This window comes from Aethina tumida, chromosome 1, assembly GCF_024364675.1.
Source record: "Aethina tumida isolate Nest 87 chromosome 1, icAetTumi1.1, whole genome shotgun sequence".
Taxonomy (NCBI): domain Eukaryota; kingdom Metazoa; phylum Arthropoda; class Insecta; order Coleoptera; family Nitidulidae; genus Aethina; species Aethina tumida.
Window position 1 is genome coordinate 45,241,859 of NC_065435.1, and position 24,179 is coordinate 45,266,037.

Here is a 24,179-nt window from a genome sequence, read left to right on the forward strand (position 1 = left end):
TTGTTTAAGCGGCGGTTCGCCCCACTAACTTTGCTTTGCGATGAAATAAGAAATTCTTTGTTGTGGGAACTCTGAGCCGCAGTGCATATTATGACGCGGAGATTTTGTTATTCCGTTTACGGGCAAATATTAATAACCTCTATATAATATAAACAGGTAATATAAACAGTAATATTGCTCTATGTTAAAGCATCTGCCTCTGTTTTATGTGCAAGTTGCAAGCCGCTGAATTTCTACGTTGTATTTTGAATTAATAATTTGTATTCAGTATGTTATATGGCTGGATATTTATGCTGCGATGAACATATGTCTGGCAAAATATGTACATGCTCCGCATTCAGGCGCACTTCAAAAACCCTAATTTCGAACATGAAATATTTATGCAATATTTACATGATTTTTAATTACGTGGCCGTTCAAGTTTGAAATTACTTATTTATTTTTCAAACTAGCCGAGGCTCAACCGTTACACGAATTTAATATTCGACTTACTGGAAAGTGGGCTTTCCAATTTTATTTATACAGATTAAAACTGATATTTTACACATTACGGTGCTGGTCATTTAAATACCAAAACGAAACTAATCAGGCTTTGTATTTTATGTGACATATTAATTATCCACGTATTTTACTAAACATCTATGTACATCTTCCACTTTATGTGTTGGATAAAGGTATATGATTTATGGAGGGCAATATATTTACTCTGAAGATTTTATTACTGTTATTACAGAATTATTGCTTGTCTACTTAATTTGATAAACATGTCCTAAATCTATAAGCTACAAAATTAAGACGTGCACTAATCGCATTTAGATCCCTACATCCCTTTATACGTGAGGTGTTCTGGATTTGGAATTTTCACAAATTATTGGAAAAATTAATGTTTTAAACCTCTAATTGAAGAAAGAACTTTCAATACAATAATTATTCGTACTCAGGTTATAATTAATACTTAGTAATTAGTAATATAATAATTAGTAATAATTAATAATAGGTACTTAATAATTAATAATTATAATTAATAATAATTAGTAATAATAATTAATACTAATACTTACTAATTATTAATACTTTATAATAATAAGTACTTAATAATTAGTAGTAATTAGGTTAATAACCTAACCTAATTAATATTGTTAAACATTTCTCATTTTTATTTAATTAATGGTAGTGCAGATAAACTTTTTACAAGTAATATACTTTTTATTATACCTTAAGTCACTATAATATAAGACCAGTTTTATTGACATTCTGATGTATAAATAGCAATTTGCATTTAGGTTAGTCATGAAATGAGTTCATCCCCATAAGAGCATAAAACCCGTCTTTTATTGCTCTTATGTGGCAATAAGATGATGGCTTTGTTGTAATTTACACGCGACGAATATGGTCCCCTTTCTTGTTGGATCCTTCCATCATAAACATCATGCATTAAAGTCAAATAAATTTTTATAAATTTCTAGTCAGACACTCCATCTTAAATATAGTAAACAGTTCTCCGATATATGTAATTCAATAAGTTGGAACATCTGTGCAGATCACTTAGTGATTCAGTTCTCATTTTGTGCGAGTGTGATTTTTATACTTATGATTTACCGCATTGCGAATAGCTAAGTTTTGGGGGATGGCGTATCGACGTGGTGGTGAATTCATTGGCGGTACGTGAGTAGGAACTGGCTTGAAGAAGTCGCTGTAGATACACAATAAAATGGGGAAAGAAAAACAACGAAATAATCCACCTGCACGGAAGGCAGTTTAGTGATAAATACAGATTGAATGTTGGCGCGATAGTGTATTGGACCGTGGCAACGTCTCGAACTTAAAACACTTGCGGACAACGGGTTGGTGTTATCGATTGCGAAAAGTTGCGCGGAGTTTTCTTAAACTTTTCCACAATATAAACTACCACAATAGCACCGGCGGAAATTCTAAAGGATGTCGTGAATTTGTCTGGAATTGCGAAGTGGGGCCCCAGCATCTCGGGGAGTTACTTACCTCGCCAGTTACAAAACTTAACAGCCACTCTTGCACGACTGCTCCGGATATAAATCCAAAACTAAAAACAATGACCCAGCTTTTTACAAGTTTCTACGAGACTCATTTTATAAATAGGTTGTTGCCAAAAAAAAAGCAACAACAACAAAATTCAATTTGATCATTGTTACGCTTAAAATTCTATTATGAATTAAATTTATGCGGCTCACAATCACGAAATTTAGTTCTAAAACAATACGGTTTCGGTCACTTTCTGCAACACCAAATCGAACATGGATTATAAATATTTTTTCCCTTTTAACCTCATAATTTTTATAAATACCGTCCTATCAGTAACTTAGTTATTTTTCTGATGATTTAATTAGGGTATTCAACAACAAATTGAGAATAAGTTTCGTAGGAACCCAAATTAGGTGTTTAACTGGTTTAGGAGGGTGTTGACTACATTTTAGTGGTCCTCATGAATCACACGATTTATACACATTTATACTTGATTTTAGGGAAATTACGATGACACTTTATCATCATCATTAGATTCGTGTTACTATGTTTACTACTACTTGCTAATGAGAATTCGAGTCACACCATTTATACACATTGGTCCTTGATTTTAGGGAAATGACGATGATGGTTCATCATTTAGAATTGACATAATCTGACTATTTGTTAATAAGAATACATAAAACTTATTAATTATTTTTCTGATTATTTAATTATGGTTTCAACATCAGATTGAGAGTAACCTTTGTAGAAGCATAAAAATTCGTAATTATATTGAATTATTTTAATGACCATTTTAGTTGCCCTCATGAATCATACGATTTATACCCATTTATACTTCATTTTAGAGAATTATGGTGACAGTTAATCGTTTAGACACATGTTATTATGTTTTGTTTTATTCAGATTACAGCTAGAATTGAGAGAATGTGACTAATTGCTAATGAGAATTCGAATCGCCTAAATCTTCCTTTGGAACCGTAATTGTTACCGTATTATTAATGCATACCCGAAATTATACATTAATGTGAAATCAGAGTCATGCATTATAGCCACAATAAATCTAGCTGTGTGTAGAGAATGGCTCAATTAGGTTGACCAAATGCTCCATTGTCATTTCGTGATCACTGGTATACATTATTTGCCGGAAATTTACCGACCTTTTTGTTAACCACGTAACTATATTTAAATAGTCTAATAATTGCAACGCGATATAAAGGTATTTATGTGAGCATTTATCAGTTTTAAAATAACCGAAATAATTGGAACGATATTTTATGCCACTTAACCAAAACGACAGTCAGAAGATTGAACGGAAATTTTGGTTCGGTTAGCCCGAAAAACCGCCCAACCTTGGACAATTTTTTTATGATCGGGATTATACAGCACCACCGTTATTTTTTAACCCGCCCCACGGAGACTTTTACTGCCCGCGTGGAAAAACGAGTCCCTCTGACCATTACAACCGTCTGATTGCAGGTCGATGCGGAGCCGCCAGCCTCATTATACCGCTGGAGTTTCAACAGCACGCCGGGGATTTCCCGCGAGCTGAGCGAGTACACGAGCGGCACCGGGAACAGCGTTCTCACGTACATGCCCCGTTTGGCCGCCGACTATGGAACTTTGCAGTGCTGGGGCAAAAATGACATTGGCGTCCAGAGGGTACCTTGCACCTATCACATCGTGCCAGCCGGCAAACCCGATCCACCCCACACCTGTGGAGTCGCCAACGTCACCCACCATTCGGTTTTGATTACTTGCAAGAAAGGTTTTGATGGAGGTACGTACGAAATTTTATTCTAGGGACTCATTGTGCTGAAAATATAATTTTTCACTTGCTAGTTATGACCTTTAAAAATGGCATGATATTTTCCGGCACCGGCACCCCCAACTACGTTCCCGACTTGTTTATCATGTACAATGACGAAATTGAATTACTCGACCCCCAGACACTCTAAACATTTTAATTAACTTCTTGTTGATCCTTTTTCTATCCTAATTTAACACAATTGGTCCGTACAAAGTAGACGAACTGAAATTCAATTAAAATTTCTAATTTTAAACAAACACAAATAAATATATACTAATTATAATTCAAAATTTACATAGCGACACTCTAAAACATTCCTTATGCAGGGCTCCTGAAATGTTGGCTTTGATGATTTGCAATTAAAATTTAGTTCGCAATATCATCTATGTTTTATTATTTAAAAATAAATTTAATTCAAACTTTACAGCAACAAAAATACGTGTTTGAATAACACATTTTGTATATATTAATAATTTATGTTAAATATACAATACTAACAAATACAAATCAGTAAATTAAAAATACATGCATGAAAACAATTCAATATACATATTTAAATTAATCAGATAGAATATTAATAAATACATTGTAAAAATGAATTGTAAATTTGAAAACAGATAAAACTCCAAATAGGTACAAATTGTATTATGAATTTTGTATAAAAAATGTTAAATGACTTTATTTATGAATTGGCAACCAACCCATTTTGTCTAAAATATGGTGGATGCGCGTATTAAAACTAAGTTACCATATTTAAACGAACGTAAATCATAATTATTGATCTTAAAATGAGTTAACGAAATTGTCTAATATTTTTACCATTTGTGTTGCTTAATGAATATTTAATTAATAATTTATTTTTTTGGATTGGAATAAATTAAAAAAGCTTCAAATCAAATTTAAAATTTGGTGGATGCCTCCAATTCCAATTTCCAAGAAATATATTTTTATTAAAATTATTAGTTAATGTAATTAACATTTTTATTGAATAAATGAAAGATCAAAATAATTATAAGATTGATGAAATCACAAAATTTAAGTAAATTGAATGACGTTTATAAATATTGAAATTTTCTAATATTTTTAATTTTAGTTTTACTAATAATAATTTATTTTGTAAATTTCAAAAAAGAATATTAAATTTTGGTGGATGCGCCCATTGGTTTAGTACATTTATTAAAATTATAAAATTATATATTTTAATCAAAAAATTGTTACCTAAATCCTTAATAAAAATGAAGACTATTTTGACATTTTATTTTTGAACAAATGAAATTCTGTAACAATTTAAAGTTTAATGACTACACTGTTTAAAAACATGTCCTAACTATATTCTGAAATTTATCAAATGTAGCAACGAAATTAAATTATTCGACCTCCAACTACTTTAAATATTTTAATTAATCCATGTCTTTGTTCTAATTTACAGTGTATAATATATACATAATAAAATTCTATAAAATGTTCCAATTTCCAACAAATACAAATTAATAAATATTAATTATAATTGAAAATTTATATAATTATATAAAATTATTTTTGAATAACACATATATTAATAAATTACGTTAAATAAACAATATTAACAAAAACAAATTACCAATATTAATTAATTTAATATGAATCATAATTAGATATATGTATTTTTTCAATAGCATTATTTTTTATAATATATCTAATTTTAATTTTAATAAAAGAAAATATGTATATTTAAACTTTTTCTATTATAAAAGAGCTTTCAAGTAATATAATTTTGTGGTAAAATTATTACCTAGTATTTAATAAAAACGATAAATATTTGGAGATTTTGTTATTTTACAAATGAAATCCGAAACAAATAAAAGTTGAATGCACAGCTAAAATTTTAAATTTACGTAACAAACAATTCAAAGGCATTCAAACAGTTACTGAAATCCAGGAACTCAAAGTAACTAGAATTAATTAGTTCGCGTATTCTGTTATTAAATTAATTTGGCTCAATATTAATAAAGCTTGGTTTAAATTTCCTAATTGACCTTCATGTTGGATTAACTAGAATTTCATCAATTGAGATACAGAGCGAAATACCAAGCGAATTACGATCAATTAGTTAGAAACCTGATTCCAAAACATTAGACATCAGCCTCTACTAATTCATGCTGCTTAATATATGTTTAATATAACCGTGGCCAAAGCACCACAACTGTACAATTGCGATGGAAATATACGCACTGTTCGTTGCTGATAACCTTACAAGAAATACCGTGACGGCGGTGTGTACGTATTGAGATGGAAATTGCCTTGAACGCGCCAGGGAGTGATTTATATTCTGAAAGGGTTTCTCTCATTTTTTCACAAGAAAACAAGTTAATAATGTAAGGCAGTCACTCTAACCCTAACCCTTGCTTTCACCACCATCTTTACATCGTGGCATTTCCAAGTTTAAAACGGCAGTCCATCTATTCGGACGGATCACGGACGCCTTTACATGTGCCCTTGTTGTTTTATCATCCATTATAAGGACCGTAGTTCGAATTATATTCAATTTATTATATAAATAGTGAATGCGTACGCACTCGCAATCAGAGAATGGAACCAAGCTCGCAAGGTAATAATAACGGACGAAGAATTTGTCATAAAAAATGAATGGAATAAAAAATGGACATCGGACTTTTCCTCTTGTATTATTCAATTCTTGTAGGTCCGCGCGCGTATGTATATGGAGGACATAATGCGCTTGGATCGTATATTACCATATTGAAAAGGGCATTGTGATTTTTGACATGTTTTTCTCTACATTCTATGTAAAAAATTATTCGAGAACAATCATTGAAATATGAAATGTTTGTCCCATTTTTTTTTTATTTCATATCATATATTAATAATAATGTTAAACAATAACGCTTTATCGTCGTGAGCTTAATCATTGTTGTTGAGAAGGTAAAATGATGAATGTAGAACAAGCCCTGGCACAAGGATTTATACAACTGATACAATGGTACAGGTCTTATATACTGTTTTTATATTACTCTTTCATATTTCCTGTGGTCACAAGATATACGTTTTGTCCTATTGTTATATGAAGTGACTGAGGATTTTTTTTTACTACAAGGGAACTCTTTATTAGCAACATTGTCTCGTAACTAACAACTAAGTGCAATATAAAAACTTAACTTGATAGGGATAATCTTGATGAAAGGATATATTCTCCAGATTTTTTTATTGTATATATACATATATGGAGTAGTCCATGCCAAATCGGCCACTTTTGAACCAGATGATAATCTCCAGATAATCTTAATGAAAGGATTTATTATCCAGAATTTTTTATATACATACATACATACATACATACATATATAAGGTATCTAGATGAGTCTCTTGGATTATAGTGCCCTACTAAATACAATGGTGGCCAGAGAAATAGCACAAAATTTAAAAAAAAACACAACATTTTGTGCTATAAGAATTTAATTAAAAATTTGTCCAGTATTTAACACATATTTCAATATTCTATATTATTTTTTGGTTTATTCGTATAACTTAGTCTGATTTGGTTGGCCAAGAAATAGCACATTCCAATATATTTACTTTTGGTGCCACTATTTAACAATGCTCATAAATAAACAAATTGGAAGAATCAGTAAATGAAATTATTTCTTGTCTAGTCGACAAATAATAAAAAAGAATTGAGTTTTATAATATCAATGTATCTAGTAGAGCAATAAGATGTTGACTGATTAAACAAAGCTTGCAAAGATGTATTTCAGTAAAGAAACCATTTCGCCATTTTTGCTTTTTGATTTATTTACAACATGCAACAGGTCTCGTCATAGACCAACTTTTCATTGTATTTATTTTTTCATAATTGTTTTATCTGTTTTTTCTCTTCTTAATTTTTTATGACACTAATTTACTGCGAAAATATATAAACTTTTTGTTGTCTATTTTGGAATAATTTAGGTACGATGATTATGAAAAACGGTATATTTATAATTTATAAATTAGGATTATATTTAAATCAGCGTCCAGAGTGAACTGTTGTCCATATCGAGAATTGTTGTTGGAAAGGTAATTCAATTACACTTACAACGTTTCTAGCGAATGAAATATAGCTAAGCTACAGTTGATGAAATTTGGAATCAATTTCCAGATTCAAATATGAGAATTGAATGGAACTTTCATCTGTTGTAACTCAGCTATTTTTCGTTTAATAGAAACCGTAGTACCGTTGAACGCATAATTGAATTAACTTTCTGACGAAACGTCATCCAATTCGGTCCTTCAATCAGTATACAAACATAATTAGAAAAACTCAAATATACGTTAACCAAATGAGTGGCACAATTGAGAGAAAAATCAGTATTTTTGCATATTCAAGGGACCAAACTTACTCCAAAATATGTACAAGAAAGTTTTTATATTATAATATTTTCTCTGTAGTATTACAAAAACAAAATTATGTTAAGAAAAAACGACAAATAAATGATAGACACTTTTTCCAATTAGGAAAAATAAAAAAGAAAGAAGAGGCGGCTTATATTACATAAAGAATTAATTATAATAGGTCAAATAAGTTATTTGAATAACTTTTGACAAATTTAAATAAATAAACGTAATATTTTTGAGAAATTTAGTTTGAAATTTCAACGATATGTAAAGAATTTCGATAAAGGTCTATATTATTACAGCAGTGAAATCAATACAATTTTAAGTCTCGTGTTAGATTATTTAAAATAAACAGAAAATCGACTTTAGGTGTGTTCATTATTTACATTTTGCCACCTTAATAGCCATAATAGACAAATCGTTAAACAAAATGGTTTATCGAACATCCCATTTTAGCACCATAATTATAAAGCAGTTAGTTTAAAAGCAAAATCTTTTAATCCATAATTGAACTTTAAAATGTTTTACGGTGTTGCACTTACATTTATTTGGTACTTAATTCTGTATTAAACATACTGGGGCAGTGCAAAAGCACTTTGATTGCACAACATAAATCACTTGTTAGTGCGGCAATAAAAAGCAGGATATAATAAAAATCACATTTGACAAAAAGTTACAAAAGCTCCTTACTTTGTAGCATACAACTTACGTATATTACGTTTTTGTTGTCATAATATATCCGCTACAGAATTCTTGTGAGTGTGAGGACACATACAATATGGATTTAAACCTGTATTTAAATTAAATAAGCCGTTTTAAATTCAAAAACGATTGTCCTATTTTTGTTTCAGGTCAGAGACAAAAATTCGTGCTGATTTTAAGTATGGGAGAAATAGTGCTTTCCAACATAACATCTTCCACTACGCCGGAATTCTACGTCCCCAATTTGGAGGCAGCACAGGATTATTCGACGACCGTCTATTCGTACAATTTAAAGGGCTGGTCGAAACCGTCACTACCCCTGGTATTTCACACACTTCCAGCGCCCGGTCTCAAGGAACAACGACGCTCAACCGAACCCTCCGAAAGCAAAATCGGCGGTACTGGTCCCTGGTTGTACATATTGTTGGCCGCCGGTTCCACACTCATTGTGGCCGCGGCCGTCGGTGCCATTATTTTTGCCATTAGAAGATTTAAGGTAAACTAATTTTAAATAGTTGAAAAAAATAATTATATGTGTTTTTCGATTCAGTAACTCGTAACTTTTGTAGAATGGAAATATATTTACACACAACAAAAAATATAATTTGCTTTCAACAATTCAAATATTCGAGTATTCATCATTCAAATAGATATTTTACTATGTGAATTGTTGAAAATTAAAATATTTTGTTTATGAATTTCATGCTCTAATTCAAGTGCAATTTCAAATAAAATAACTAGTTAAATTATGGCAAATAAAACTAAAAAATAATTTAATATAAACATATAAATGCCGAGTTGACCACTAATTAAATTTAAATAAATATTCAAATATTCAGTTAAAATAAGCGAATAAATATCCAATCCAATTAGACATAATTTTCACACATTTTTCATGTGTTCGTTTTATTCACGTTTGTACCAAGATTTATTCATTAGTTGATAAATAATGTTGATATGAATTTATATGAATAATAATTTTTCAACATTCTTTCCTCGTTGCGTCCGTTATAAATTTATGCAGAAACTTTCGCAATAATTGTTACATAACTTTCAAATAAAATCCAGCTCCGAGTTAAGCGGTTTGAAATCTGGTGACTGAAACTATCCAACTTTCAAGAGTGTTTGAAATTACGATCTCTTTGATTTAACTAACATTTCATACATAAATTGATCCAGTTTACCATTAAAATGGCCAAAATCACTTTTAAATACAATACACAAAATTGCATTAAGCAACTTTTCAATACTCTCACAAAAATAATATTTTCAGTTAAACCTGAAATAAAAATACACGTATACAATGTTTTAATGGAATAACAAAGGCATTTATTGATTTATATTTATTAATCTAAATGTGTTTTTTTTTTTCTTTTATATATACATCTATTTACAGAAACATAAACATTTACAAAGTTCTGAATACAAAGTTAACAAAATATATTTAAATAAACAGCAACTATCAAATAAAAGTAATTACCAAGTTTATATGATAATTTTAATATGATAATTTTTGGTAAAATCTCTGTTGACATTTATTTTATAACGAACAATTTTTGGAAAAACATTAATTAAATCAAAAACTATGGTGTTTAGGTGTAGGGCATTTTATTTATATTGAAAATAAGAAGATTAATGTCACTTCCAACGGAACTGGAAATTAAATTTTGTTCAAAATAAATTACTAAAGTAGTTAAATTCCAATTGCTATAAACATTTCAATTCAATACCTTTTTCCGTTCTCCATAAACATCTAATAAATAACTTAATCGAATCATCTTGCCTAAGTATAAATAACATTTATTTTTTAAATATAATATTTAAATGAACATGAGAATAACATCAAATAATCAAGTAAGAATTTTAAGCTTTGTTAACTGTTATTTATATTTAACCGCCCGTAACAGCAGTGAAATACCAACAGTGACAATTTTGCCAGAATCTGCTGGCAGAGAGAATAAATAAATTGTTTAAAACAGCATTCGAAGGCCTTGTAAACTTCGGAGTCGTGCGGAAATTGGACTGTTATCCGTGCAGCGGCGACTTCTAATCTCTGTGTGTGTGTGTGTGTGTGTTTGTTTTGTGTGCCGCGAGTTTGAAAAAGTTCAGTTATTGGTTTGTTTCAGGTGGACAGTCCGGTGAGAAATCCCCGCGTCCGCAGCCCGAAACTGGACAACGACAGCCCGCTCAATCCCCGTGTGCCACCCCCATACACAGACCCCATTGCCGACGATAATAATCCCGATCTCATACCGCCTACAAACGGTGAGTCTCGGCGCCGCAAAAAAAACCGGAGGAAAAAGTTTAAATCTGGGTTTCGGGACGTAGACGATCTGGTTTTAAACCAGACGTGTTGCGATCCCGGGGTGGTGGTAATAAAGGAGAGATGTCGGTCCAATGAATAAAGAAATATCGTAAAAACAAGTTTGTCTCCGAGGTTTATATTTGTTTGTAAATCACGGTCGGTGGAAAATCGATACGACCTACTGTCTGGCTATTTGTGTAAACAACCGAAAATTTAACGCTGGTAAACTGATTAAGAAATCAACGTAAATATTCTTCTGCGGGTCATGTCTTGTCTTTCATTAAAATTAGAACAATTCTATTGTTCAACAATGATTCCACAATTTCTTCTGCTCTCTTATCTTTTAATTAAATTTCTGATATTTACAAATGTGTATTAATAAAATTTTATAATTGTGTTTCTTTTTTTATTATTTCCATTTATTTATATATTTTAAAATACAAGCCTTTTAATTAAAAAATCAATAAAAAATTTGCCTCCGCACAGTTTTATATTTTTATATTATAGTAATTTCCTTTTAAATTCATTTAAATGTGTACGATTCAGTGGCAATCCTTTGATTTTGTATTTAATTTACAGAACCATTTTCGGGATTAATAATTTAGCTGATTTCGCCTTTCAATCAAATACAGCATGTACAAGGTGTTTATAATTAATCTGCACATATAAAGAACACAATTTCATGTCATAAAAAAGATACAGCAAAAAAAAATTGATCACTCAATATTAAATTTAATAAGTGAGGAGGTGAATAAAATTACACAAAGCTTGTGAAAATGATTGAGTATAGAAAAAAATGGTGGAGACGTGAAAATTTCAATAACCCAGTTTTATCGCCAGCCCGTTTCTTGCGTAGGAATTTTGCCCAATATCACGCAATCACTGTTTCCATATATGAATGTTTCAGAAAAAATGTCTTGTTTTTTGTCAAAATGACTGCGTGATGGGATAGAAAAAGTATTTTAATATAATCTAATTTGTTTAAAACATGTAAAAAACATTTGGGACATGTTCAATTAACAGGAGTTGTTTAAAAATCATCCTAAAGTGCTAATGTTGTGGACAAATAAATAAATAAGCCATTTACGAAAAATCCGAAGGTGCAATGTGTTAGAATTTATCGCGTTTCCAAAAAATCCATTAGCCGATGATTTATGGAACGTGTTGTACGTTATATTTTTTGGCCCGATAAATTAACGCGGTCTATTGAGAAAAGCTCTTGCGACCAGGGAGGACAGTGCAAAGAGTTGGGAACTTTGCTCCGGAACAGCGATCACTCGATATGTGAAAAGTTCCGCGTAGCACAATATGGAGAGATAACGGTCAGTTGTGTCTCGGAGGTGTTTCCCGTTCGCAGACCTGACACCACCCTCCTCGTGTTCTCTAAATTAATTTTCTAAAAATAGACCCGGGGCTTCGCAGTTACACTTAATCGACATATTTTTCCTTCAGGACCCAAAAGTGTCGTTATCCCGGATATAACGGCAGATGGGTCACTCAATTTAAGTTTTTATTCATTGCCACCGAATCGAGCCTATCGGACACGTAAGGCAAGAAGTCATGAGACACATATATTATAATCTTTGTTGCTAGATTATAACCATTCATCTTCACATTGAGAACGAGCGTTTCGTTAAGAGCAATTTGACTCTCTCATGTAGAAAAAATGTCTTGAATAAATCTGGGAAAATTAAGAAATGTATGTAAAAATGTTTTTTCTATTATTTTTAGCAAATACAATATTCTCTCTAAAATGTCCGATATATTCGAAATTTCCAATCAAATCGATATTGAAATTTTATGTTTGGATTTATAGTCCGTAGTTGCGGCAAATGACCTGAATCATAATATCTTGTACAGAGAATTATATAAATCTTTTCGTTTTAATGACTTTAAAGTTCGATTTTCTTCGATTGAATAGAACATTAATATTAAGGATGAATAAATTTTAATTTCAATATTAAAAACTTATTTTTGACAGTTACAAAACAAAATTTATGTGAACCCTTTTACATTTATTTACTATACTCTTGTTTTCAGTATGTAACTCATTGATTCTCATGAGTCCAGTTAAAAAAATGAATAAAAACAAGTTTGCTTTTAAGAATACTGAACTGGAAAGTTTAGTAATCGCCATCATTTTAAAAGTTCTAATCTTGGTCTGTTCAGCAAACTAACTTTTTAATTTATTTTTTAATTCCAGAAAGTCTTTTAGACTCGTCAATGGTCCCGTACACGATAACCGCTCGGCCATCCAGCAAACGGAACAGCGCCACACAGATGCCCGTCAAGCCGTACCACGTTACCTGGGCGCCGATTCTTCAGTCCAGGAATTGCGCCACCCAAACGCCCCCGCCGCACAAAGAGAGCTCCGTCTAGTCGAAAACAGGACGCAGTCCCACCCCCCAATCAGAAAAAGTCTCGGCACCGGGACCAATACCACCTGTGATATTTGTGAATATCTCATATTTTTAAGCATTACTAAACATTATCAAAAATATTGTTAAACGCTGTTATGATTTCATTGTCAATAAAATATCATTACATGTGTAAATATATCAACTGGTAGTTTTATTTATTTATCACCTACGCCTATTTACCCCCTATCTCAGTTTAACCTATTAATAATTATTTTATAATTTTTTATTTTACATGACTAGATGAAATATGTTTTATATACTAATAAAAGTTCTTGTGTTAAGTTCTACTTATAGCAAAACCAGAAAACAAGCAATTATACTAGAAACAATAAATAAAATTAGTATTTTATTAGGATCAAATTAAACTCAATTAAAGCAATTCTTTTTAATTCAATTTTTATCAATCAGTTACCTTGAACTGGATATAGGGAATTATAAATACCCCTCAAATAATTTAATTAAAAAACTTGACGTGTTGATAAATTACGAAAGTTATTTATTTTTTTTTGTTTTCTAAAAAACCGTAGACTTCTCGTAGATTTTTGCTGATATTGCCTATTGTGAAATTCACAAGTGCGATGTGGTTGCATAATTACCTAAAACCTAGCACCTAAAAATGCTTTTATTAAGAAGTTTTTCATATAATATTAATACTAATTAATAAAATCTTTATAATTTACTAGTATTAGTAGTATTAGTAATTTTTCATATTAGCAGTACTTACATCGCGGTTACGTAAGGCAATTATTTTATCTGTTGAAAATTCTGAACAATGAAAACTGTCAATTTCGACTTGTGACCGACAGATGTCATCGGCCGAAGAGGGGCAATTTTGACGTTTTAGCAGAGCCCCAAAACATTATTCCAAATTCAAAAATATGGGTGTTACGGACGAGGTTAATCTGCCCACCGTAGAAGAATTGACCGTGCAGGAAGTCAATCTTTCCGGTCCGGCATTGAAGGCTGGCGCTTTTCATTTGGGAAAAGCCTGCGAATTCGAGAATAATGTTAGGTTATCTGTTACCTAATCAAACTTATATTGCTATAATTATATTGTTTTTTAGGAATTTATCTTATGTAGAAATGAGCTGAACGATCCCCGCAAATGCATTAATGAGGGCAAAGCTGTCACCAATTGTGCAATGAATTTTTTTAGGCAAATTAAGAAGTCTTGTTCAGGAGAGTTCATGCAGTATGTCAACTGTCTTGACAAATCTAGTCCTGATCAAGCTTTTAGACCGTAAGTTGTAACAAATATATCATATTTTCAACAGACATAATGAAAATGGGATTTTCTTAAGACTCCATGTCATCAACAAAATGCTTAAAATATTTGATAATATAATTGCTGATAACACTAAATTAGTATAAGAAACTACACTATAAAAGTCTTATTACATTTACACTTAATAGTTACATTTTACCACAATATAATGTAATAAATCAATATTAAATAACATGTTTATTTGTTATTAAGTAACTTATATGTTAAACTAATTTATTTATCGATAATATTACTTATCTTTCAATTTGGAATTATAAAGTAGTTCTAAAAAAAATAATAATACAGTTCATTAAACTATAAAAATAGTTAATTTGCAAATTTGTGTTGATGTTAAATGTCAAATGGATAGTTGCTTTTCTGTATATAAAGAGGAATAAACTTGATTAATTTATAGATAAATTTAAACCCTTTTCAAACATTGTTTGTTCACTGAAAATAAATTGTTTTTAGATGCCGTAAGACTCAAGCTGTTCTTGATAAATGCGTAAAAGATAATTTGGGGATTGATAGACCTCCTTATGATTACTACACTAGAGTTCATATTCACAAAACTGCCAGGCCAAAGCCTCCAACGGAGAAACCAATCGTCTACGAAGACGCCACTCCAAAACTTCCAGAAGATGCGCCAAGGCCAGAAGCGCCTTATGGTTCCCGTTACGTTTTCTTATGGTAACCATCAAATTTTGGAATGGAGTATTACAATTTTGTATATTGCAACATTAACAACTGTGTTTTGATGTTGGGATGTGTGATATTGTAATATGTAGTTCAAGTTATATATTATTAGTTATTGTAAATAAAATTATAAAAAGCACTATAGTTGTATTTTATTGATTACCACACTACTATAACTGAATTTTAGCATATGCTTACTAACCTAACTTCAAGTATAGATGAGACAACTTTCTCTGATACTATCCTTATTTTATTTAAAAACGGATTATCCCAAATATAATGATATAAATAAAAATTTCTTTCAATAATATACTCAAGAATCACTTTTATTAAATTTTTTGTTGTACATTCGTTTTAAATATATATTTTACATTACTATATATATTTTTATATTATAAAATTAAATCTATATGTGTATGTTAAATTAACTGAAGAAGTAAATGTTTTTTTTTTAATTTAAAAATATTTCCATAATTTCAAGAATTCCTTATAAAATATAAAATTTTGAAAATAAATATAGTAATTAAGTATTAATTCAGGAAAATAAAGTACATTTAAAATAAAATACTAATATTCACATACACAAAATTTTTAGCAATAACATACTCAAGAATCACCTTTATTCTGTTATTTGTACATTTTAAATATATATTTTATTCCTCAATTATAAAATTACAAAATCTACATGTGTATGTTAAATTAACTGAAAAAGTAAATGTTTTTTTTTTTTTAATTTAAAAATAAATATTTCCATATTTTCATAAAATTTTGAAAATAAACATAGTAATAAAGTATTAATTCAGGAAAATAAAGTGCATTTAAAATAAAATACTAATATTCAAATCCGCAATTAAATTAAAAAGTTAGTAATACTGTGATATACGAATGCGCGACAAAAGTTCTATCAATTTTGGGCTTTAACCGCAAGTGGAAAACAATTGAATTACCGTGGCACAAATCGTGTCGAAAGTAATCGAAAAATAATACGATAAATCCGCCTTGAATTTACAGAGACACTTCACAACGAATTCATGTGGGAAATATCGCCTTGCTTTATTGAATTAATGGCGCAATGCTGGACTAAATGGATTCATAATTTGTTTTACGGACAATAGCAACAGCAACCTGTCCATACGTATATAAACGGCGGAAAAGTCTGAAAATGTATCAGTGCTTACACAGCTTCCAACTTCACTAGTCTCAAGTAAGTAACAAACCATTTTTATAACAAATATTTTTTTTAAATTATTATTGACAGTATAGTATATATATTTGTTTGTTTTAACTTTTTTACAGCTTACTAAAAAATACAACAATGAACAGCAAAGCCACCGCAATTGTTATCTTCGCTTTGGCCATCATCTGTTGCCTGACATTTTCTGAAGCCACCTACCGGAAACCACCTTTCAATGGATCTATTTTTGGAAAGAGGGGATCAACAAACGGTATTAGTTTGAATCATCAATTTTTAGTTTGTTAAATATTTCTAATTTTCAGAGTATGACAGTGCCAGCAAAGCCCTCTCTGCAATGTGCGAAATTGCCAGTGAAGCATGCCAAACCTGGTTCCCAACACAAGAAAAGTAGATATTGTAACCCTGTCATAACGAAAAATGTACCCTTTCCGTCAATTTTGTAACGAATTAGAAATAGAAACCTAAGCAAAGTACTACTTGTTTACATTTTCCCCTAAACTTTTATTATTTAAGTCTAAGGACATAGGACAAATCAACAATATTTACAAAGATAATTAAAAATATTTATTGATATTTATAAATTATAATACAATCACAGTCATAAATTTCTCATAGATAAATCTAAAATTCGTCTGCATGACAAAGGTAACAACAAAGTCTCTCAAAAACTTATATAACTAAAAATGCTCTTAACAATCATTCAACGTTGAACACAATGTCAATGGAAAGGCTTTATATTATTTAAATCACTAGAGCTTGTACATTACTGTACCATATTCATTTTCAGGCCCTAAATGAATTAACTGGAGCCTGATAATGAACAATCTTATAATTGAAGACGTTGTATCAATATTTTAGTAAATAGAGAAATTTCAATAGCATAGCATGCAATGCAGATTAAATGATTACATCTGGTAATTATTTTGCTAAACCTAACTACAAAATGCATTTTATTTATTATTCACTGAAAAACTTAAAATATTTGGAAGTTTAGCATAATAATTACTGATTAATGGTGTTTTCAGTTAATGCACCAGAGTCTTTAAAGCAATGCTTTAAACCTCACAAATAAAAAAGGCATATCTATAATTACTATATTCATATGAGTAACTGATATTTACAACATAAAAATTATAGTACTTAAATTATCCTATATAAAACAAATTTTGTAAATATAATGGAAATGCAATATTAATCTAAAGTTAAAATTATTTTTATTTTGCCTCACATACTTCCAATATTGTATTATATAATTTCATGTGCGCGAGTTTTAGTATAATACTTTCGAGCACTAATATAAATATGAACCAAAAATAACTAGTGAAATCTTAGATATGAAATGATAAATAGTAACTACTCCAGAAACGTTAATCACCACATTTTAATACAACATTTTTGTTTATTTAGACTGCAGTTTATATTTTTTGCTATCTACTTTTAAAATTTTTAGTTAATATTCGGATAAAAAAGAACGAAAACCAAGTGAAATCTAAATCTAAATAAAAAATTAAACAAATTACTTTTTGGTACATAAACAAAATCAGTTTCTGAAGAGGCTATTTTAAATGTAAAATTATAAATATGTTTTGTCATGATATGGGAGATATAAAAATGATGGTCTTAATAAAATACAACCTTAAACTAATGAGTAAGATTATAGACGAAGAAAACTTATTTTACCGTTAAACAACTTCAGTTTTCAAATGTTCTCGTAAGTCTTTAACATACTTGAACATCATCTTGATCATCTCTTTTTCAATCAATTGCCTGGGCACTAACGATAATTTAAGGTTCGTATTTAAGATCCATTTATAATTACACTTATTGGGTTCATTAGTTATTGTCTGCATTACAGAACAACCTACCCCTGTTTCTCCTCTAAAAAATAAAATGTGTTACTAACATTTCAAGCTAAAATACTTGTTAATACTTTACCTTACATACTTGTCATTTACAGGAAAAGATGGATGATCAGTCTTAACGTTGGCAATCACAAAACAATCCTCAACTTGGGCCCAGTGACGAAGAGTTACAAAATCTCTACTTTTCACAACACCACCTGCTGCATCAGCAGAAATCTGGTAACAGATATCGGTGTATTCATCAATTGCTTGGATTTTTTGAGATTCCACAATTGCTGGATTCCACTGTGGGAACTGATGTACCTTATAATATAAATCGTCTAAAAGGTATTTTGGAGAAACATTGATTTGTGCCTGAAAATAATTAAATTGAAACCTCTATAGATAACATAAATATGATCAATTGATTTTACATTTAATTTAAATATTTTTACTCCTTTGTCCATCCTGCTCTCCACACGATCACCGTCTTGCTCTTTTTCCAATTTCCAATCTTTCTTATGTAAAAGGTCCCAAGCATCTTGCAAAGTTTTTGCTGCCTGAAGCTTATACTTTTCTTCCTAAAACAGAATAATTATTTATTTAGTATAAAAAATGTTCTCTGCTAGCAAGCACCATTGTCGAAAGATGTAATCTTACTAAACTGTACTCAGGGTAATGATGCTACATTTAAAATTGAAATACCATTTTACATGCATAAAATATCAGAAATCAAATATTCAACAAATTTATCAATTCAGAACAAAACACAAATTAATTCTATACTTGCCTCTTCTCTAGAAAACCTCGCAGTTGGAACGTTTCTCTGCTGGTGATCATACCTATACAAGGACCCATCAGGCGTTACTAATGGAGAATAAAAATTATGCACACTTTCAGTATACAACGATGGCAATCCACGAATGTAATTCCTTATTAAAGGTGCTCTTTCAGATTCTATATTACCTATAACCAAAGGTGTCATTAAGTAGTACCATAAATGTATGAAAAAAATTACTAATTATATAACGACTAGCATCTTCTTCCTGAGGAATGACACGGAAATCAAGAAACCACGCTTCACCCCACGCCAAAACGAAGGAAGTCAAAACTATTAGCACCTCAAAAACAGGCTGCGAGGAGTGGGCAAACTAAAATGATAACATTTAGATATATACATGCAAAAACTTAAGAAAAGACTTACATCATAAACGAAAACTTTTGCTATTAGAGCTGCGCAAGTCAAGGCAGTTGATAACTGAAAAAAAATAACCGGCGATTTGTCAATATTGGCAAGCAGCTTTAAAATTATGTTTTAAAAAACAACACAAATAAAAATTAATTGAACATTTATATGTGTAAGTTGTCCCAAATTGGCTGACTCCAGCTTGTTTGGATATTTCCATATTAAAATGAATTGTGGATTTGTTAGCTTTGATAAATATTTTAATGATTAGAAAAATTGTGTTAAACACTCTCTGGCATATATGGAAATACCCCAAACAGGCAGAATTAATATGAACACATTAAGCCCTATTGAATAAAAATCTTTAGCAAGACTTTATCATGTTATAAAAATGACACAAAGGAGTATTATTCTAAAAGAGATACATAAATATACTTACAGCTATCACAATCCAGTGATTTATATACAAAATTGCATAAAAGAACAACAATACAGTGAATCTAAAAAATGCCACCAAGACAATATCAAATAGTGAGGTGTGCATATTGTAGTGGTAAATCTGTTCACTTAATGCTGTTATTATGTATTCACCTTTAAGCTGAAATACAAAAAATTGGCATGAGCTTATTAATATAAACAAAATCTCACATAACTCACCATCACACATATAATCCACATCAGTCCGGTAAAGAGAAAATCAAAGGTGACAAAAAGACAAAAGAACCTTCTAATATTTGACATCCTCCCATTCACCCTTTGCCCAGCAATCAGGTTCTGTGAGATGTATTCCCGATTGATTGAGTGGATGGTGTTGATGCTGTTTGAATGTGCTAAACGAAAAATTACACAAAATAAATATTTGAGCTCCATCACAGTCTCATCTCGCATAACAGCCACCATACACTAAATGCATGCAATGAGTGTTATGATAGAACAATCAGAAATCAATTAGTATATAATGTAAACAATGCAGGATAACAATAGATCATTGTATTTCATTTAAGACTTACAGATATCCAGTGGAGATTGGACATTTTCGTGTTGATAATTTCTTTGGTAAGGCTGATTGTCTGCAGCAGTGTAGAAACTTAAAGTGTCCATTTTTATAAGACAAAAACTGAAAACAAGTATAAAGAATAATTTTAGTACAGCAATTACAACAGACATAAGTTGATATTGTTGGAAGATTGATTATTTGATTTACATCTAGCGTGATACTGACCAAAATTAAGTAGTGTGGTGTATTTGTTTTCACCCAAATAAACGAAGGTAAATAAATACTTCTACATGTTTGACATTGACGTTTGTCAACACTTTACCTGACAAACAAACGACAAAGGTGATACGTTTGTCGTCGTTTGATTTAAACTGTTCATTTAGGTCGAATTGAAATATTCGCGGTAATTAATAGAATGTAATTAGTTCCGTCTTGGAAAGAAAAATCAATTAAAAAACAAAGTCATATTTTTGCAAAACAATGCAGCCAACCAAGGCCCACTAAGTAAAATTGAAAAACAACAAAAGATATCATGTGATCTGGGGAGTTTGTTATTCAGAAGTTTCAGACTAACCTGTCAAAATGTCAGTGTGCTTTGCAAGTGAATAAATAAAATACGCAATATCTTTAAAAATAGTTTGGACGCCTCTGTGTGGAAAACAAATGAACTCCGATAACTATATTACTTGGATCTGTTACACTAGCGTAGGATAATTCCGCAACAACTTTAAAAAAATGAGTGAGAACTCCATCGCAGGGGTTCCTCCCCTGGTCAAAATTGGCCACTACATATTGGGGCAAACATTAGGAGTGGGTACATTTGGTAAAGTAAAAATCGGCGAGCATCAGCTGACCAAACATAAAGTAGCAGTTAAGATTTTAAATAGACAGAAAATCAAGAGCTTAGATGTAGTAGGGAAAATTAGACGAGAAATACAAAATCTGAAATTATTTAGGCATCCACACATTATTAAATTGTACCAGGTCATAAGCACACCCACTGATATTTTCATGATCATGGAATATGTGTCGGGAGGTGAACTGTTTGATTACATTGTCAACCATGGGAAGCTCCAAGAGCATGATGCCAGAAGATTTTTCCAACAAATTATTTCTGGGGTTGACTATTGTCACAGGCATATGATTGTCCACAGAGATTTAAAACCAGAAAACTTATTGCTAGACCATAACATGCATGTTAAAATTGCTGATTTCGGTCTCTCAAACATGATGATGGATGGAGAATTTTTGAGGACAAGCTGTGGATCTCCAAATTATGCTGCACCAGAGGTAAAATATTCATAAATTATTTATTAATTTCTCTACATCTAATCTAACCTTGGACACTATCACAGGAAATCACAGCTCCATCATCTATTGGAATTTTATTTGATATATTGACATGTTTCAATCATTTAATGACTTTTTCATGTTCAATGTTTATGTTTTATTTATCATAAGTCAAGAAACAATATTTATTTAAAAAACATTAAAATGGCTATGGTTTAAACAGATGATAGTAGTATCCTAGGTTCCTCAATGCTTTAATTGTTCCTTAAATTATTATTAATGTTGCATTGAATCTGGATTGCTGTGTCTATCTAATAAGATCAATTTTCTTCCCAACTCAAATTAAAACACTGAAAAGTTTTATTAATTGATGTCTACTCATTTTTTGGTATCAAAATCATTTTAATTTTACTGAATTTTTCTAACTATTCATTACATTACTTGTACACTGTACAAATATCAGTCTTATTAGCTCTTTGTCCATTATTTTGAATGAATGAAAGTAATTCCCAGTTAAATGAAAGTAATTATATTAAGATGTGTATATGTAGTAGTAGCCTCGTATTTTGAAATGTTCCTTCTATTCTACTAAATATTTTTTATCCTGTTTATAAGTAATTCATTGCAGGTCATTTCTGGCAAACTGTACGCTGGTCCCGAGGTGGACATCTGGTCGTGCGGAGTTATTCTGTATGCACTGCTCTGCGGTACTCTACCATTCGACGACGAACATGTTCCAACGCTGTTCCGCAAAATCAAATCGGGAATCTTCCCAATTCCCGAATATCTCAACAAATCCGTCATCAGTTTGCTGTGCCAGATGTTGCAAATCGACCCCATGAAACGTGCCACCATCGAGGACATCAAAAAACACGAGTGGTTCCAGAAGGATTGTCCGGCGTATTTGTTCCCGTCGCCAGTTGAACAGGATTCATCTGTCATTGATACGGGCGCCGTCAACGAGGTGTGCGAAAAGTTCGGCGTGCAAGAGAGCGAAGTCCATAACGCTCTCTTGAGCGGGGATCCCCATGATCAGTTGGCCATCGCTTACCATCTTATAATCGACAACAAGCGTATCGCCGATGAGGCCGCCAAGGCGGAGATCAAAGATTTTTATGTGGCCGGCAGTCCTCCACCTGTAAACGTACAACCAATGCCCATACCCGTGGACGTCAACAGTCCAATGAAACCGCATCCAGAAAGGATTGCTCCCCTTAGGGATAGGGTAATTGCTTCCAATCATGCTGCCTCAGGGGAGCGTGGACGAGGTATGATTATAATAGCTCTAAATATGCGATGATGTAATAATATTCGATTTTGTTTCAGTAAAAAGAGCTAAATGGCATTTGGGAATCCGATCTCAAAGCAAACCCCATGATATAATGATGGAAGTTTACAGGGCAATGAAAGCTTTAGATTATGAATGGAAAGTGATTAACCCATTCCTTGTAAGGGTCAGACATAAAAATAGTTTACATGAAAAATATGTTATGATGTCGTTACAACTTTACCAAGTCGATTATAAAAGTTACTTGTTAGATTTTAAAAGTCTTAGCAACGAAGATGCGGAATCTAACACTAACAATGTTATGTTGGGATCAGTACCCACTCCAGTTTTGAGCGGTACTAATATAACGTCAAAAACAAGTGGGCATCATACAATGGAATTTTTCGAAATGTGTGCAGCCTTGATTATACAATTGGCAAGATAATTGTTATGCTAATTTAAAATATTTTAATAATTTTAATTTTACTATATAGGATGAATATGTACTATCAAATATTTGTGCCTGATTAATTATTTGTTAACCATTGACACACTCTGAAAGTGATGTATTATTTTGTGGTATTAGATGTAGAATTACATTTTAGGCTTTTAAAATGTTTAGTAAATATTGCTTTTTATATATAAATATATATAAAGCTCTTAATAATCCGAAAATTATATTTATTGTGTATATGTATATAGTTCAATAAACATGGAAAAAATTTTAAAAGTTGTTTAAACGAGGTTACAACCAAACAAAACAAAAGTATGTTTGAGGATAATAATTATCGTACGATTTCCACAAACTTTTCAAATTAAATTGAGGCTTAAAATTCTATA

The 24,179-nt window shown here is 31.0% G+C and overlaps 5 protein-coding genes across 7 annotated transcripts in view; 4 read left to right on the forward strand and 1 right to left on the reverse strand.

Annotated features, from left to right (window-relative positions):
• Positions 1-13,739, forward strand: part of LOC109609133 (nephrin-like) — a 199,636-nt gene extending 185,897 nt beyond the window's left edge. For both annotated transcript variants that reach the window (XM_049961438.1, XM_049961439.1), the window contains 4 exons: positions 3,478-3,778; positions 9,028-9,374; positions 11,005-11,143; positions 13,387-13,739. In XM_049961438.1, the coding sequence (XP_049817395.1) occupies positions 3,478-3,778; positions 9,028-9,374; positions 11,005-11,143; positions 13,387-13,562 (963 nt within the window). In that variant the 3' untranslated portion in view covers positions 13,563-13,739. The remainder of the gene's footprint in view (positions 1-3,477; positions 3,779-9,027; positions 9,375-11,004; positions 11,144-13,386) is intronic.
• A 670-nt stretch (positions 13,740-14,409) lies between these two features.
• Positions 14,410-15,702, forward strand: LOC109609149 (NADH dehydrogenase [ubiquinone] 1 alpha subcomplex subunit 8). The gene is made up of 3 exons (XM_020025767.2): positions 14,410-14,610; positions 14,668-14,843; positions 15,339-15,702. Exons 1-3 carry the CDS (start codon positions 14,482-14,484, stop codon positions 15,559-15,561), a joined length of 528 nt encoding a protein of 175 aa, XP_019881326.1. The 5' UTR covers positions 14,410-14,481; the 3' UTR covers positions 15,562-15,702.
• Positions 15,703-16,646: 944 nt separating this feature from the next.
• LOC109609155 (neuropeptide SIFamide) lies at positions 16,647-17,149 on the forward strand. The gene is made up of 3 exons (XM_020025775.2): positions 16,647-16,767; positions 16,860-17,008; positions 17,061-17,149. The coding sequence occupies exons 2-3, from the start codon at positions 16,879-16,881 to the stop codon at positions 17,147-17,149; spliced, it is 219 nt and encodes a 72-aa protein (XP_019881334.1). The 5' UTR covers positions 16,647-16,767; positions 16,860-16,878.
• Positions 17,150-17,299: 150 nt separating this feature from the next.
• LOC109609164 (steroidogenic acute regulatory protein-like) lies at positions 17,300-21,246 on the reverse strand. Of its 2 annotated transcripts, none has more exons than XM_049961843.1 (10): positions 21,008-21,246; positions 20,796-20,902; positions 20,443-20,615; positions 20,225-20,383; positions 19,804-19,857; positions 19,618-19,750; positions 19,390-19,556; positions 19,034-19,180; positions 18,694-18,974; positions 17,300-18,636 (listed from the first exon to the last, which is right to left on the reverse strand). In XM_049961843.1, the coding sequence occupies exons 2-10, from the start codon at positions 20,884-20,886 to the stop codon at positions 18,441-18,443; spliced, it is 1,401 nt and encodes a 466-aa protein (XP_049817800.1). In that variant the 5' UTR covers positions 20,887-20,902; positions 21,008-21,246; the 3' UTR covers positions 17,300-18,440. The 2 variants fall into 2 exon arrangements, with proteins under 2 accessions (XP_049817800.1, XP_019881346.1); XM_020025787.2 differs by having other exon boundaries at positions 19,390-19,565; positions 21,008-21,244.
• A 119-nt stretch (positions 21,247-21,365) lies between these two features.
• Positions 21,366-24,069, forward strand: LOC109609163 (5'-AMP-activated protein kinase catalytic subunit alpha-2). The gene is made up of 3 exons (XM_020025786.2): positions 21,366-22,072; positions 22,701-23,340; positions 23,399-24,069. Exons 1-3 carry the CDS (start codon positions 21,518-21,520, stop codon positions 23,782-23,784), a joined length of 1,581 nt encoding a protein of 526 aa, XP_019881345.1. The 5' UTR covers positions 21,366-21,517; the 3' UTR covers positions 23,785-24,069.
• The last annotated feature ends 110 nt before the right edge of the window (positions 24,070-24,179 follow it).